The following is a 14,760-nucleotide window of genomic DNA, read 5'->3' as shown; positions in this document are numbered from 1 at the left end:
GGGGGACTGTAAAGGGGGGAAGACTTCTGATCCCACCTCTGATCCTGCTGCAGCCAGTCAGTGCGGGAGGCAAAAGCAGCATCACATGTACTACAGACTGTGTGGAGTTACAAGGAGCTACGGGGCGCCCTACAGAAGGATGGTTGGACCAAGGCTCGCTTTCAGGTGTGGTCCACCCTGGCCTTACCTCTCTCATTTTACCATGTCAGGTTTCCAAGGGCACTGCATCCCACCTCACCCCCTGTTTTGTGTCTCTTTAAGTCGGCTGCTGTAGCAGCCAAAGCACCCAAGGCAGCTTCTAGTCCCGGAGGTTTCGATGACAGCACACTGCCTCTGGTAGACAAGAGTCTTGGTGAGTACAGACCAGAGGAAAAGGTGGATGGTACAAGAGCCCATCCCTGTAGCTCAAGAGTACTCCCCACCTGCATTGGTTGTGACAGGGTTGGGTGGGAAAGGAAGTCAGGTCTTCTCCCACTAAGATGGCTCCATATTTGGTGGCCCCTTTCCCTGCTCTCATCCTCTTGGGTATTCCCTGTCCATGCTGTCTTCATTGGTACCAGGCTGGGTAGTAGGTGCCAGCAGGCAGAGGCTGGGCAGAATGTCAAGACATTAGTGGCAACAGTACTCAAGGTCATTGAGGTCAGTCCTGTCATGGGCTTGTCTGCCTGGTCATCTCCCCAACCCTGGCTGCCTATCCTTTTCTTGTAACCAGTCATCTGTTTATGCCTTCCAGATAGTGAGAAACCAGGCAGCCGGGATGTGATCCCCATGGAGGCACTTGGCCCAGGTGAGGGCAGGTGCTGCAAACTTGTTTCCTCCTCAGGGAGAAGGGAGGGCCCTGAGACAGTCCTGCTGGTTTTTCGGGGTAAGTGTGCTTAGTGCTGGGAAGGACTTCCATGGAGCTGCTCCCTGAAGAAGGTTTGGTTCAGGGATGCCCAGGGACTATAATGCAGGTGCTGGTGAGAGCTAGCACCAGGATGGGTCTCCAAGGATCTGGTAGATGGGGATCCTCTGCAAAAGCTCCCTGTCCCTGGGGTCTCCTGTGTTTGGCCTGAGACCAAGATCACTTTTTCCTAGAGTGGGCCTCTCAGAGCCCCCCTCATGCCCCTCCACCTTAACCCACTTCACAGATGGATACTCCACCGTGGACCAAAGGGAGCAGAGGACACTGGGCAGTGACTCTGTAGGGGAGACTTCAGAGAAGGAACCATTGAAAGTAAGTGGCTATGGGAAGGTGACCAGCTGTATGTCTAGGGCTTGCCCAAGGGGCTGCTAGATAGTACTAAGTTTGATCTGGTCCCTGGGGCATGGCTAGGGTAACACTCATCCGTAGACAGCTGGGCAGTGGAACCAAGTCTGGGAAGCAGCCCTTCATATCAGTCAGCCTTTGAGTGTTGGGTTTAGAGCTTCACCTGCTGGGAGGGAGGAGGCAGGAGATAGAGCTCTGCCTAGTCACACACTGCACTGGACTGAAGCCTGAAAAAGTGAGTCTGCATCCTTCTCTGCATGCGTGTGGTCCATGCTGTGGTCCAGTGGAGAGAGCAGCACCGATCACCTGCTCTGTGCCAGTCCCCTGGCTTTTTGTGAAGGCCTTTGTGTGTGTCCACATGCCACCCCAAGCCTATGTGAGCCATGCCAGCTGAGCTCCTCCATGCTGCCTTGGCAGACCCGTCCTCACACTGCCCTGGCCCTGACCCCACTGGCCAGCTGAGCCCCACCCTTCAGCTGCAACTAACAGTGCTTTGTTCTGCCTCTGCCACCCTCCTATCCATCCACCCATCTGTGTGCTGCAGCTTGACCCCTGCAGGAAGGCCCCTCTTCCCGGGCCCAGCAGGCCCTCTGTCAGGCTGGTGGACGCCGTGGGGGACACTAAACCTCAGCCTGTTGACTCCTGGGTCTAGCTTGCATGCCTGGTATGTTCTCTCATCTGGTTGTTTGTCCAACTGTTTTCCCATCCTCTGGGCAGGGCTTCTTGTTAATCTCTGTTGGCCGCATGCTCTGCTCTCCCTGTTGCTCCCTGGCAAGACCCCAGCTGCCAGTAAGCAAAACAGGCCCAAATGCCCACCCTAGGAAAAGCCAGACTGAGGTCTGAGCAAGGGTTCTCCAAGGGCCCATAGACCCATCCCAGGCACTGTGAAATCAAGATCCTGAGGAGATGGATCCAGGGCAGGGATGATCCCCCATAGCCTTAAACTCCTCTAACACAGGGCTCCACCAGATCCAACAAGTCAGGATTGGTCCTAGTGTCAAGTCTCTGGGGGTTGGCCCCTACCTCCTGATCCATAGCAGCTGCTTTTGTCCACATCTGCATCCACACGGCCAGTGGAGGCAGCTATTCTGTCCAGAGGTTGTACATTGCCCTGTACCATTTAATCGGTCCTGACCACTTACTTGTGCTACTGGTTGCAGCGTCTTTCTTCGCTCTACAGGGCCTGGACCCAACCATTTGTTCTTAGGGATCACCAGAAGGGCCATCCTGAGCAGACTCTTGTCATGGAGCTTGGAGCCCTCTGGCATCAAGGGTTGACTGAGACTCTCACTGGAGCCAGGGCCTGACCTTCTGGACACCCCTCCTGACCCACCCTGTCCATTCTTCCCTCTGCTCTCCTGACCTAATTCCTTAGGCCCAAGTTAGCTGTTTACTGACATGGTGCTGTGTGTGAGCGTGAGTGGGAGAAGGCGGGGGTGGGGCCCAGTGAAGTGGCAGGGGAGGGTAGCTGGTTTTCCTTTGGCAGAATAGGAAAGCACTGTGCCCAGTGTCCCAGAGAAGCAATATGGATCTGAGGCACAGCTCCTGGGGACAGGCAGCCAAGCAGGGAGGGAGAGACTTGGGAAAAGAAGTTGGGCCATGGAGAGTGGAGGCCCTCCCCTGATCCAAGTCCTATCCTCCTTGGAAGGCACACTGTAGGTGTGGGGCTGCTCCAAGAGGGCTGACCCAGGCAGAGGGTTAGTTAGATGGAGGTCAGGCTCTACTTGCCCCTCCACCGCCCTCTGAGACCTGTGGATGTGTGAGACGCCCATATAGTGGAACCCTTCCCTGAGCTGCCTCTAGCTGAGGCTGCCATGACTGCCACATCTGCATCTGCCCAGAACCTCAAATAACCTCCGGGACTGACCTCTGGCAGCAGCCCCTGAGGGAATGCTGTTCAGTGCCTGCTGTTTGTGACTTTTAAACAGAAGAAAAACACTGATGAAAAGCATTAAAAACGAAACCAAAATACGACTGTATTGGTAAACATCTAAATTTTTGTAAGAAAATTAAAAATTAAAAAAAGCAACAAAGGGACTCTCTGTCTTGTGTGGCTCAGCTCCCTTGTCCCAAGCCACTGGCTTCTCCCTCAGCCCTGAGTGGGTACAGGCTGATCAGTGCAAGGTCTGCTCCTGCCTTTTGGGTATTTCTCTATATCCATTCAACCTGTCTCCTTGCTAATCCCTTTTCTTTATGCTCAGAGGAGTGGGCTGGCTTATGGGTGGTTAGCTGGCCCTGAAACCAGGAATTGGCACAGGTGAGCTCAGCCCAGACAGGGTTTATCTTTGTATCCAGTATAGGAACTGGGACCCTGCTGGGTGGCCAGTTATCTGATCACTTGGGGGAATTGGGGCCTCAGAGCCACGTTGGGGGCTGGAGCAGCTCTGTATTTAGGGAAATACAAATTAACTGCTTCACCCCTTTGTAGCTGGGCAACCAGCAGAAATGCCTGGCTAGGCTGAGTCTGCCTTCCTTTACATTAAATCAAGCTGAGTGGGACTAGGAAGGGAGGTACTTACACTCAGTGCCACATGTGGGTCCAGGGGGTCAGGCGCTTTGCACAGCCCTGTGTTCACCTCTACCCAGGACCTGCTTAGAGATGGATGAAGGCTGGCCAATTTCTCTCTTGTTTTTTTGGGCAGGCAGATGGCATTGTAGGGCTACTAGGTGCCCATGACTTGGCTAGGAGGAGCAATACTGAGCAGGGCTGGTTCCCCCTCCACTGCTGTGGCCAGGGGTCCCCAGGCTGGGGACCCAGGACCCAGCCAGCCATGAGCCCAGCCTGTAGCATAAGCATTTCATCAAGAAGAACTTGGCATGTTTGGTGTTAAAGCTGAGGGTACTGGGAAAGAGGGAGCAGTGTGGCAGTTGAGAACAATACTCAGTTATCTTGTATCTAAATATTTAAACTTTAATTTCTATTTTATCTTTTAAACATGATTTTAGTATAAGATTATTGCAGCTAGCCAATTTTAGTAAAGCAGTTATGATTCATTCTTAAAAAGAACGTGAAAATTCAGCAGTCAGAAGTGTGATGTGAGTTGTTAGTTGTGGTAGTTACTAAGGCATTGCTGCCACCTGGTGACAGCAAGCCTTGAGAACATCCTGAGTGCAAGGCACAGCAGTTTCCAGATATTTTCCACATCCCTTCCTGGGAAGTGTCAATGCCTGAGGATGATGTAGAAACCCTAAAGGATTTTATTTGTTTATTTTTATATGGTGCTGTGGATTGAACCCAGTGCCTCACACGTGCTAGGCAAGCACATTACCACTAAGCCACAACCCCAGCCCCGAATTCCACTTGCTGGTCAGTGACACCATCAAAGATGCCACCTGCCCCAATCTGGTCTCTGTGTGTGTCTGTGTGTGTGTTGCTAGGGATGGAATCCAGGGCTTCATGTACACTAGGCAAATGCTCTAAGCTATATCCTTACTTCCCTCAATTTAGCTTTATCAGCAGTATTTTCACACAATGAACCTATTACAGAGAGGTCACTATGTGCAAGGCCCAGGCCTCACAGGCCTAAAGTATGCTTTGGATTTGAGGACAGTTCCCAGAATCATAGAAATGGTGTTAGCAAAAGTTTGTCTATCTTGCCCTTTGGAGGACCAGGCTTGGCAGGGGAGCCCAGAGCAGGGTAAGTAATCAAGGCTGCACTGGGCTGCCTGGGCCCTTGTATATAGCCTTCTCAAGGCCATCCACCACGTTCATGTATTCCAGGTATGAGCTATAATGTGTGCACTCATAGCTGCTGCTCCCACGCACATGTGCCAGGAATTCAGGTGTTCCTGGGACGATGACATTGTCAGCCAGAAGTACTGTCCCCTTCCGCAGCAGGCCACATTCCTACAGGGGACAGACAGATGAAGTAATGTCAGGAGTGCCTGGCAAACCACCCCAAACCAGGTGTCCTTCCCAGCATACTGCTTCATGCCCAGTCTATGCCTCACCTTGGGGACCAGGTCTCTGATTCCCTCATTTTCTCTCCAGAGCAACTAGTGTCAGAAATGGTTGTTCTAGGTCCTAGTCCTGTCTCTGGAATATCAGTGTTTTGAGATGATGGTGGCATCTCCTTTCCTTTTTTTTTTTTTCTTTCTTTCTTTTTGGTAGTACTAGGGCCTTACATATGCTAGACAAATGCTCTACCAATGAACCACATCTCCACCCTTCCATTCACTCTTATGTCCACCTTTAGCCCCTAGAACAACGTGTGGCACACAGCAGACACTCAATAAATGTTTGTTGGATGAGGAGGTAGAAGAAATGCTAGAACCAGAGCATGCTCCTGAGATAACTAGTTCCAGGAACACAGGCCCCTACAAGGGAGAAGTGCCCCAGGCAGCTTGGGCTGCTGGTACAGTCACGACAGACAAGACCCAGTGACTGCAGGATTCGGGGGGGCAAGCTGATATTGCCACTGATAAGCCTGCCCACTGGGGGGGGTCTTCTCTGGATATCCCCAGTTTCCTGCCTTTACAGATCTCTATTCTCCACCAGTACTGGGAATGTGGGACGATAACAAGGCTGTCTGCAGGATGAAGGAGTCATTACTGAACATGCTGCCACAGGTAGTGGCCCCCCCCAGAATTTGCTGTCAGAAAAGAAACTCCATAAAATGTTTTGTATAAGCTGAGAGGTGAATCTGCACACATAATAAAAATAAATATATAAATATTTATAAATAATAAAAGAGAAAACTGAGTGGAAGTGTACCCTGGTGGGGGAGTAACAGTGCAAAAGGACCCACAGACACAACTTGGGAGTTGAGTTTGGAAGCATGGAGAGTTGTTGGTTGTTTTTTTCCCCCCCCTACATAATTACAAAACAAAAATTAAAAAGCAGCTTTAAACATTGAAAGTGAAAACAAGCAACCCAGACTGGGGTATAGCCCAGGCCCTGGGTTTGATCCCTTGTACTGCAAAACAAACAACAAAGCCAGCACAATGGGCACACACCAATAATTCCAGTGACTTGGAAGGCCTAGGCAGTAGGATCACAAGTTTGAGGCTAGCCTGGGAAACTTAGCAAGACAATTTCAAAAAATAAAAAGGGCTGGGAATGTAGCTCAGTGGTGGAGCACTTGCCTAGCATGGGTAAAGCTCTGGGTTCAATCCCAGTATTGCCAAAACAACAACAAAGACAAGTGACCTTGGGTATCTCAAATCACAGGCAGGAGAGGGAGGTCTCTGATTAAAAATGGATGGATGTCACTCTGGACCTCAGCAGGGATGTGCCCTATGTTCAGCAGTCACACGGCAATCTCAGCTGCTGTGGTGGTGGTAGTGGTGGTGGGTAATCTTTTTCAGCCTGTTGGCTGTGGAAGAAAGCTGAGGACCACCCAGTCTAGAGTACTAGAAAGCAGCTGTAAGGTCAGTTAGGCCAGGGGACAACCCCATGACCTGGAATTTGCACAGAAAGTACCACTATGAATCAAGATATATTTCCTCTTAGGAAAAAGAAAAAAGGAATGTCCTAGCAGAGTAAGCTGAAAATATCTAGAACAAAGAACTACTCAGGAGAGCACCTGTGCTCAGGCTCCAAGAAGGAGCAGGAAATAGTACAACATGAGCAGGTTGCCTGGGCCCCTAGAGTTTTAGGGTCAGCCAAAGACTCAGGTGTCAGCTTCAAGAGATACAAGATGAACTTTAGTAAGACCAATGACATCAGTGATACTAAAATTTCATGAGTTCATCATGTCATAAAGGAAGAGTGAAGTTTTGGTCACCTTTGGAGGTGTTAGGGGCCCAATGTCTTTTAGGAAACTGGTCCAAAAAAAAAAAAAGTGAGACTGGGGTTGCAGCTCAGTGGTAGCATATGTGAGGCACTGGGTTCAATCCTCAGCCCCACATAAAAATAAATAAAAGATATTGAGTCCATCTACAACTTGAGAAAAAAAAAAAAAGTGCCTTGGCTTCCTCTGTGTGCTCCCCACCTCCCACCCCCATCTAGCTCTATCTATGTCTCTCACTGTCTGATTTCTGGCTCTAGAGAAAGCCAGTCATCATGTTGTGGGGATGCTCAACCAGCCCTATGGAGACACCCATGTTACAAGGGCCTGTGACCTCCTCCTCAAAGCAGTCACCTGATTTTGAATCGCCACTTGTCCCTGAGCCCCTTGTCTCTTATTCCTATGTTGCTTACAGAACCAACCAAGTAGAGGGGATGGCTGGGCCTCCACATGCCAGGAAGCCAGACAGCCCCAACTGCAGGTCTGCTGCATGCTTACAAAGTGCAGCTGTTCCCAATTCATGCTTTCTCTTCTTTTGTGATAATTACCAGCTTTGAACAGCAGCACTGAGAAAACTATTAGTTTCCCAGCTACTAAATTGCAATATTCACTATTTTTCTAAAAGCAGGCCCCTGTAATTAATCACACACTAAGTACTGCTGAAATCCATTCACTGTAATGCAGACTTCCCTGTGGCATGCTCTCACCCAAATGAGGCCCCTCTGATTGGTTGCCTGCTCTCTGCCCTCAGTACCCAATTTCTATGATCACACCCCTTTGCCACAGGTGGGCCTCCTATGCCCAGATGAAATCCCTGCAGGTGCCCTATCCTGGCCTGCAGGTCCCTTCCTGCTCCCCACTGCTTGCCCCCTTTGCAGGTCCTCTGGTCCATATTCCAGGAACTTCCTGCCCTCTTCAATTACAGGGCTTGGAACTTCCAAAATGACTTTGGGAGGGGGGGGGTCTCTGAAATGCCCTTCCCAATGTCACCCCTCTTCACAGGGCCAACAAGGATCCTTCCAGATGCTCAAAGCCCTCCATGCCGTTAACTCTTCTCACTGCCAGAACATTCTGTGCCCTTTTACCTAATAAGCCTCTGCTAGTGTTGGTCCCTTCCCATCTGTGTCCAGGTCACAATGGCTCTGCCCTGCTAGAGCTTGACCAAGCCCCTCACACTCAGGGTCCTAGTGCACAAAGCAGGGTGTCCAACTGCTGGGACAGCTGCAGAAGGACAACCCTATGCTGGTTATACCAGGCAGGGAGGCCAGTGAAGGGCATAATGCTGGGAGGAGTCTGGGAGGAGTTGGAGGGAATGAGGGACTGCACAATAGAAACCTCAAGAGAGATTTTAAGGACACACTGGCTTCCCCTGAGCCATTACTAGCAGCAGATACTCAATCAGGAAAGTTGCTGTGGTCACTAGAGCTGTTCTCCCTATTTCCTCAGTCCTGTGCCCTTTTGGCCCCGAATTTCTGGGTCCTGGTGCTCACGCTCCTACCTGATGGAACCTTTTCCCAATGCGGGCAACCTGACACCCATGCTCCCAACAGGTTACTTTACCTGATCTCTGACCCAGCAACCCCTTTCCTCCCATCTCCACTTGCCTCAGGGCCTCCACCGTCCTCTGCTTTCCCTGACCTTAGGTAGCACCTTGGCTGGAGTTCAATGCCTATTATAGTTTGGATATGGAATGTCCCCAAAGGCTTATGTGTTGAAAGTTTGTTCCCCAAATGGTGGCGCTACTGGGAGGTGGTAGAAACTTTAGGAGGTGGGGCCTAACTGGAGGAAGCAGATAACTGGGGGTGTGTCCTTGAACAAAATATCTTTCCCCAGCCCCTTCTCCCCTTCTCTCTTTCTTTCCCACTCTACTTCCTATGAGGTGAGCATCTTTGTTCACCAAAATGCTTCCCTCTATGATGTTCTACCTCACCACAGGCCCAGAATCAACAGTCAAGTGACCATGGACTGACCTCTGAAACTGTGAGCCAAAATAAAATCTTTCCTCCTCTAAGTTGATTTTCCCAGGTATTTTGTCACAGTGCTGGAAAGCTGACTGACCCAGTACCCAAGGCTGTCCCCAGGGCCCACCTATGCCCACTGGGCTGCCCTCGGCAGGATTTGTTCAGGGTACATGGCTCTTCAGAGAGACAGAGGTCCACCAACCTGGGTGGTCCCAGAAGTCCCTGCAGCAACAGCCAGCATAGGAGTTTGTTCTGTTGAGGTAGGTGTAACTCACCTCCAAGAGGAGTGTGTCTGGTAGGTATCGGTCCTTCCAGTGGTCAAGAAAGACCATGTCCAATGTGTCCACATCATACTTCTTCTTCAGCTGGGGGATGAGGTCATGAGATGCCCCAACCAGAACAGTGACCTAGAACAGTAAGTTGGTGCTATGCCCTCGGAACACACAGGAGCCCCCTATCATGCTCCCTGCAACCACCCCACCAGGCACCCACACACTGTCCCCATTAGTTTTATTTTGAGTTCTGGGATTCTGCCCACTCCCTCCTGGGGCAGCCTTGGGAATTTCCAGGCAAAACCACATTTCCCAAGCTCCTGGGGGTTCCTTTCATGACCCCAGACCTGGAAAGCAGCAAGAGACCCAGCCAAAGCTTCAACAATGCTTCAAAATTGTTCAATGCTTGCAACAATTTTGGGTGTGCCCTAGGCCCTCCCTACCTGCCCTCCCCTCTGGGTCCACATCTGTCACTTGCATCAGGCATGCCGCACCTTGTCCTGCAGACCTGCAAAATCTACCATCTGCTGAGTGATAGCAGCAAAGTCAGGGTTCATCTCCATGGTGAGTAGCCGTGCACCAGGTGGCAGCAGGCGGGCCATGCGTACAGCTGAGTAGCCACAGTAGGCCCCCAGTTCCAACACGAGGGAGGGGTTGTGCTCCCGAATCACAGCATCCATAATCTGGCCTGTGGGACAGTTGGGGAATATGTGAGGTGGGTAGACAAAGGGGAACTTAATTCCTAGACATAGGTCCCACCTTTCTCCAGACCAAGCAACAGCTCCCTCTTTCTTCCCCATCCTCCCTAACCACTGCTGGACAGGGTCTTTAACTTCCTCAAAGTCCCCAGCTCCGAGGACCTAGTCCTCACTGCACACATTCTTAGAACTCCCACAGTTCTCCAGACTTCCATGCCTTTGCACACACCAGTCCCTCTTTTTTCCACCCTCCCTGGCTTCCTCAAGAGTTATACAATCTGAGAGGGCTGGACAGGGGCTATGAAGTCTTGTCCTCAGGGCTCAGTTCCAGGTGAGGCAGAACATACACTGTGCCCTGGGCCACAGTTTAAGGCCAGGGGAAGTGCCTGGGGGAGGTGCCTGGAGAAGCTGACTCAGAACCTGACTGGTTCCTAGGCAGGTCCCATGACACTGTGGGACAGAGGTCAAGGGAAGCTGTACCACCCTTATACCCTGAGAATGTGGGGTCCTGAATGAAATCCCTCCTGTGGCCTCCTTAAGTAGTAGGGTCATGAGAAGTCACCAGGGACCAGTATCTATGGAGACATTCATGGTAGGGACTTTGCAGAACCTGACTCCCACCCCCAGGTGGGACCCCTGGAAAATGACCTTCCCTGGCTGGATCTCTCCTTACAAAGCACATTTTGTGAAAAATATCTCTCCCCCCTGGGGCAAGGGTCTGGGTACAAAGTCCTGCAATGGATGTCCAGGTCTCTGAACAATCTTTGCCCCAGAAGGGGGAGCAACAAGTTGGGTCCTGTGACTCGGGATCCTGAGGAGTCTCCAGTTCCCACCTAACCATGTCCCAAAGCTCCCAAACCACCCACCCGCTTAAGAGGATTCTTCTGTACAGGCAGTGCTGCCTGACCAGGGTTCCCCATTTCCATGTTTAAAGCCTGCTGAAGAGGTCACCTACCCTTCTTATCACCCACATTCATGGCCCATTCCTTCTGCGTACAGTAAGTATCAATGGCCTTCAGCACACTCTGGGGGTCCCCAGGTTTTGCATTCTGCTGCACGTGGCGTAGGATACGCTGCTCCTTAGTGTCACCCATGATCAGGTTGCGGATTGGCTGGAGGACCCGCTCAGTCCAGATGATGGCTAATAATCCCCAGCACCACCGGTGTCTCAGCAATAGCTGCAGGGATAGCAGCACTAGACCCAATGAAGCAACTGCGAACAGCAGAGGTAGGGCTCCCAGCATCTGCAAAGGCGGGGTGTGGTGAGGGGAGGGGCATCTTGATTATCAAGATTACTCCACCCAAAAGGTTCCAAACAGGGAGTTGTTAATTAATGCCTCCTGGGCTGCTTCCTGCCTGGATCACTCCATTTGGCCCTTCCCCCTGCCCATCTGCTTCTTACCTTTTGGCCATCCCACTGGCATTGCCTGAGCCACATACAAAGGAACAAGAGAGGTAAGAGGGAAGAGAGCAGGAGAACAAAGAAAGTAAAAGTCTATATAAAAGGGGCAGGGAGCTCTCAATTCTTGGGATACCAGAATACCAGCTATGACCCCCTTCTCCCTCCCGTTTGAAGTCTGTGACTACCTTATAAATAAAACCTGCTTTCTACATTTGCCTCAGCATGTTTCTCTAATGTTCCAACTTCAACATTTGAGGAAGCAGAACTCCTTACTATTAACAGGTGGTACTATCAGCCAAATTATCTTCAAAGCTGCTTCAAAGTCGGGCTCCTAATTCTCATGGCTGTGGAAAGGGTCTAGACTTGAATTCTCTAAGCTTAGGAGCCAAGCAAATATTTGTGTGGAATTCAGTTTTGTTTCTGGATAATCATTAACAAAAACCTTAATCTGGAAATGATCAAGGTTCAATTATCTAAGCCACTTCCCCATAGGCCAGCCTTGCCCAGGTTTTCCCCATCTGGCTGAAGGTAACAATTCACCTTTCCAGCCTCAGAAGAGATAGTTGAAAGCCTCAGAGATGTAATGGTAGAGTGTCGAGTGACACTGGGGAAGTCTCCATGGTCCTCATCTGCACTGCCCTGTAAGTTATGGTAGCACATGAACCTGAACCTTAAGAAAAGAAGGAAAAAGGAACCATTTTGTTCAGGCCATATTTCCCCCAGGAGAGCCAGTGATAAAACTTGGGAATGATATATATGATAGAGTGCTAGTAACAAAGATACATGTAAAATCAATAAGAAAGAGATGATCTAAGAGAACAGTGGGCCAATATGAGCAACCCATAGCTTACAGGAAAATGCTCAGAGGTCAGAAACCTGGAACAATCAAGGCAAACCAGATGCAGGTCTTACAGACCACCTGGGGTTGGCCCTGGGTCATGCCCACTCATGAGGAAGTATGAATAATGCCATCCTGGGTATCAGAGGACACTGTGCAGTCATTGGTCATTGCCTAGAGTTTTTAATTGCTCAGGAGTTCTGGGCAGGAGGGTGGGACAGGCCTATACAGATTACAACTACAACTACTTCTTCCCCACTCTCCCTCTCTCCTCCTTCTTCTCCCTGTCCTCCGTGTGTGTTTCTGTGTGTGTTACTGAGGACTGAACCCAGAGGCATTCATCACCAAGCTATATCCCCAGCCTTTTTATTTTATTTTGAGACACAATCTCGCTAAATTGTCTAGGCTGGACTTGAATTTACAATCCTCTTGCCTCAGTCTCCCTAGTCACTGGGATTAATAGATGTGCACCACTGAATCTGGTTCCAGATTACACCTTTGGTTGATCACAAGAGCATGAAAAATGCAGAAGGGCATGGCACAGTGTAATCCCAGCTACTGGAGAGGCTGAGGTAAAACAGACTGAATTTGTCCCATCCCCCACCCCACACCAAGGCCTGTTTACACATAAGCTTTCTGAACTGTTAATCCCAACCAATCCAGAAGCAACAAGCACTTCTCTTTATAAACTATCTTATCCTAATACTTTGCCTCCTTTGAGTTATCCTGCCCTTTTCATCTATAGCACCCCCCCCCCCGCCCCTCCACCCCGAGTTCATGGGAAAAAAGTTCTTAGCTCTTATCTGACAGACATTTTCAACTGCTACCTGGTCCCAATGCTGAGTTGGGGGAATGTGTCCCAGGACTAATCCTTTCCTTTTCTGGCTAGCATCTATCACAGGTCAATAAACCCTATTATTTCATAGATTCCTTGGTCTCAAAAATTTTGGTTTAATGTGTCAACGAGTTGTACACTTAGTTAAAACAGTTAAAATGGTTAAAATAGTAAATTATAAGTCCATTATATTTTACCAAGATAAATATAAAAGCAAAACAACCATACATGATGATGCATGACTATAATCCCAGTTACTTGGGAAGTTGAGACAGGGGGTTCAAAAATTCAAAGCCAGCTTGGGTGACTTAGCAAGACCCTGTCTCAAAATAAAATTTTAAAAGAGGGCTGGGGATGTAGCTCAGTGAAAGAGTGCTTGCCTGCCATGCACAAGGTTCTGAATTCATTCCCAGCACAGCAAAAAAAAAAAAAAAGGAAGAAGAAAGGAGGGGACTGGGCTTGTGGCTTAGTTATAGAACATTTGCCTAGCATGTGTGAGGCACTGGGTTCGATTCTCAGCACCACCACATATAAATAAATGAATAAAATAGAGGTCTATCAACATCTAAAAAATATTTAAAAAAAAAAAAGGAAGAGGAGGGGGAGGGAAGGGGGAGGGGAGAGGAAGGAGGAAGAAGAAGAAAGAAAATGAAAGAAAAACACTGCAGGAGAATAAAATTTTTAAAAACAAATCCTGCTCCAAGCCCTCCTTGTTCAAAAAAGGAAAATGGACATACCATTCCCCATAAGGAAGCAAGACCAAGAAAAACAATTACAGCTTCCAGTTCCCCAGAGAACTCAGTCATTCAGGAGGACCTCTCTCTGCCATCCAGATCATCTTGGCTGCCTAAAAACTGCAGTCCACACCAGTTGTGCCTGATGGTAGAGTATGCCCCTTGGAAAGATGCCATCTTCCTTCTTGGAGGCAGGGGAAGAGGCTATTTTTATCACAGCAAGAATCTGTCCATCCCAAGGTCTACCTTGCCATGGGCCCTTAAAATGTGCATCAACAGCCTTCAGGGATTAGCCACATCCCTTTCTGCATAAATGGCATATGCACCTGAGCAAGGGGCAGGTCCTCCTTCCCAAAGCAGCAAGAAGAACACCCAAGCTGCGGGTATGGTGGCAAACACCTGTAATCCCGGCAGCTGGAGAGGCTGAGGCAGAAGAATCAGGAGGATCAGGAGTTCGAAGCCAGCCTCAGCAATGGCAAGGTGCTCTACATAAAATACAAAATAGGGCTGGGGATGTGGCTCAGTGGTTGAGTGCCCTTGAGTTCAATCCCGGGTACCAAAAAAAGAACAGAAAAAAAAAGGAACACCCAAACATCCCCTAAAAACCTCATAAGCCGGGGCTGGGGAGATAGCTCAGTCGGTAGAGTGCTTGCCTTGCAAACACAAGGCGCTGGGTTTGATCCCCAGCACCGCCAAAAAAAAAAAAAAAAAAATCCTCATAAGCCTGGTTAGGTAGTATCCCTGCAAGAACAAACTGTGAACCCTCATCAACTCCCATCACTATCTGTCCTCCCAGAGACCTGAAGAGGGCAATTAAGATGCCTGGGGACAGTTAGAAAGCCATAGTGGTGTATCCCTGTAGTCCTACTCACTTGCAGGGTGGAGGCAGGTGGATCATTTAAGCCCAGGAGTTCAAGGCCAGTTTAAGCAACATAAAAGATCCCGTACTTTGAGGGAGAGGGTGCTTGGCAGTTACCCTTGGGTCAAGATAGGCTACTGACCCTCAGAGTCAACAGCTCTGCAAATAGTTGTGGCAGTGTTT

At 49.6% G+C, this 14,760-nt stretch overlaps 2 protein-coding genes across 24 annotated transcripts in view; one reads left to right on the top strand and one right to left on the bottom strand.

Moving 5' to 3' along the window:
• Arvcf (ARVCF delta catenin family member) overlaps positions 1 to 7,040 on the top strand; it is a 53,819-nt gene extending 46,779 nt beyond the window's left edge. For 6 of the 22 annotated variants that reach the window (XM_047561804.1, XM_047561803.1, XM_047561805.1 and 3 more), the window contains 4 exons: positions 54 to 352; positions 734 to 865; positions 1,131 to 1,216; positions 2,410 to 5,300. In XM_047561804.1, coding sequence (XP_047417760.1) covers positions 54 to 352; positions 734 to 865; positions 1,131 to 1,216; positions 2,410 to 2,556 — 664 coding nt within the window. In that variant the 3' untranslated portion in view covers positions 2,557 to 5,300. Of the gene's footprint in view, positions 1 to 53; positions 866 to 1,130; positions 1,218 to 1,793; positions 1,914 to 2,409; positions 5,302 to 5,729 lie in introns of those variants that run through there. The other 16 variants (XM_047561820.1, XM_047561819.1, XM_047561823.1 and 13 more) reach the window with 13 other exon arrangements.
• Positions 3,204 to 11,694, bottom strand: Comt (catechol-O-methyltransferase). Of its 2 annotated transcripts, none has more exons than XM_047561829.1 (5): positions 11,585 to 11,694; positions 10,865 to 11,153; positions 9,706 to 9,899; positions 9,215 to 9,346; positions 3,204 to 5,096 (listed from the first exon to the last, which is right to left on the bottom strand). In XM_047561829.1, the coding sequence occupies exons 2-5, from the start codon at positions 11,151 to 11,153 to the stop codon at positions 4,896 to 4,898; spliced, it is 816 nt and encodes a 271-aa protein (XP_047417785.1). In that variant the 5' UTR covers positions 11,585 to 11,694; the 3' UTR covers positions 3,204 to 4,895. The 2 variants fall into 2 exon arrangements, with proteins under 2 accessions (XP_047417785.1, XP_047417786.1); XM_047561830.1 differs by lacking the exon at positions 11,585 to 11,694 and adding an exon at positions 11,497 to 11,515.
• Between the last annotated feature and the right edge of the window lie 3,066 nt (positions 11,695 to 14,760).

The sequence above is a fragment of the Sciurus carolinensis genome, chromosome 8 (assembly GCF_902686445.1).
Source record: "Sciurus carolinensis chromosome 8, mSciCar1.2, whole genome shotgun sequence".
Taxonomy (NCBI): Eukaryota; Metazoa; Chordata; class Mammalia; order Rodentia; family Sciuridae; genus Sciurus; species Sciurus carolinensis.
Note: the sequence above shows the minus strand (reverse complement) of the source record. Positions and strands in the feature narration are given on the sequence as shown.

Bases quoted from the DNA above. Each gene is read 5' to 3' on its own strand.
- Comt (XM_047561829.1), bottom strand. From the start codon at position 11,153: ATGCTGGGAGCCCTACCTCTGCTGTTCGCAGTTGCTTCATTGGGTCTA. The intron at 9,900-10,864 runs GTAGGTGACCTC...ACTGTCCCACAG, and splicing joins GAATGTGGGTGATAAGAAGG to GCCAGATTATGGATGCTGTG. The intron at 5,097-9,214 runs GTGAGTTACACC...TGTCCCCTGTAG, and splicing joins CAGACACACTCCTCTTGGAG to GAATGTGGCCTGCTGCGGAA.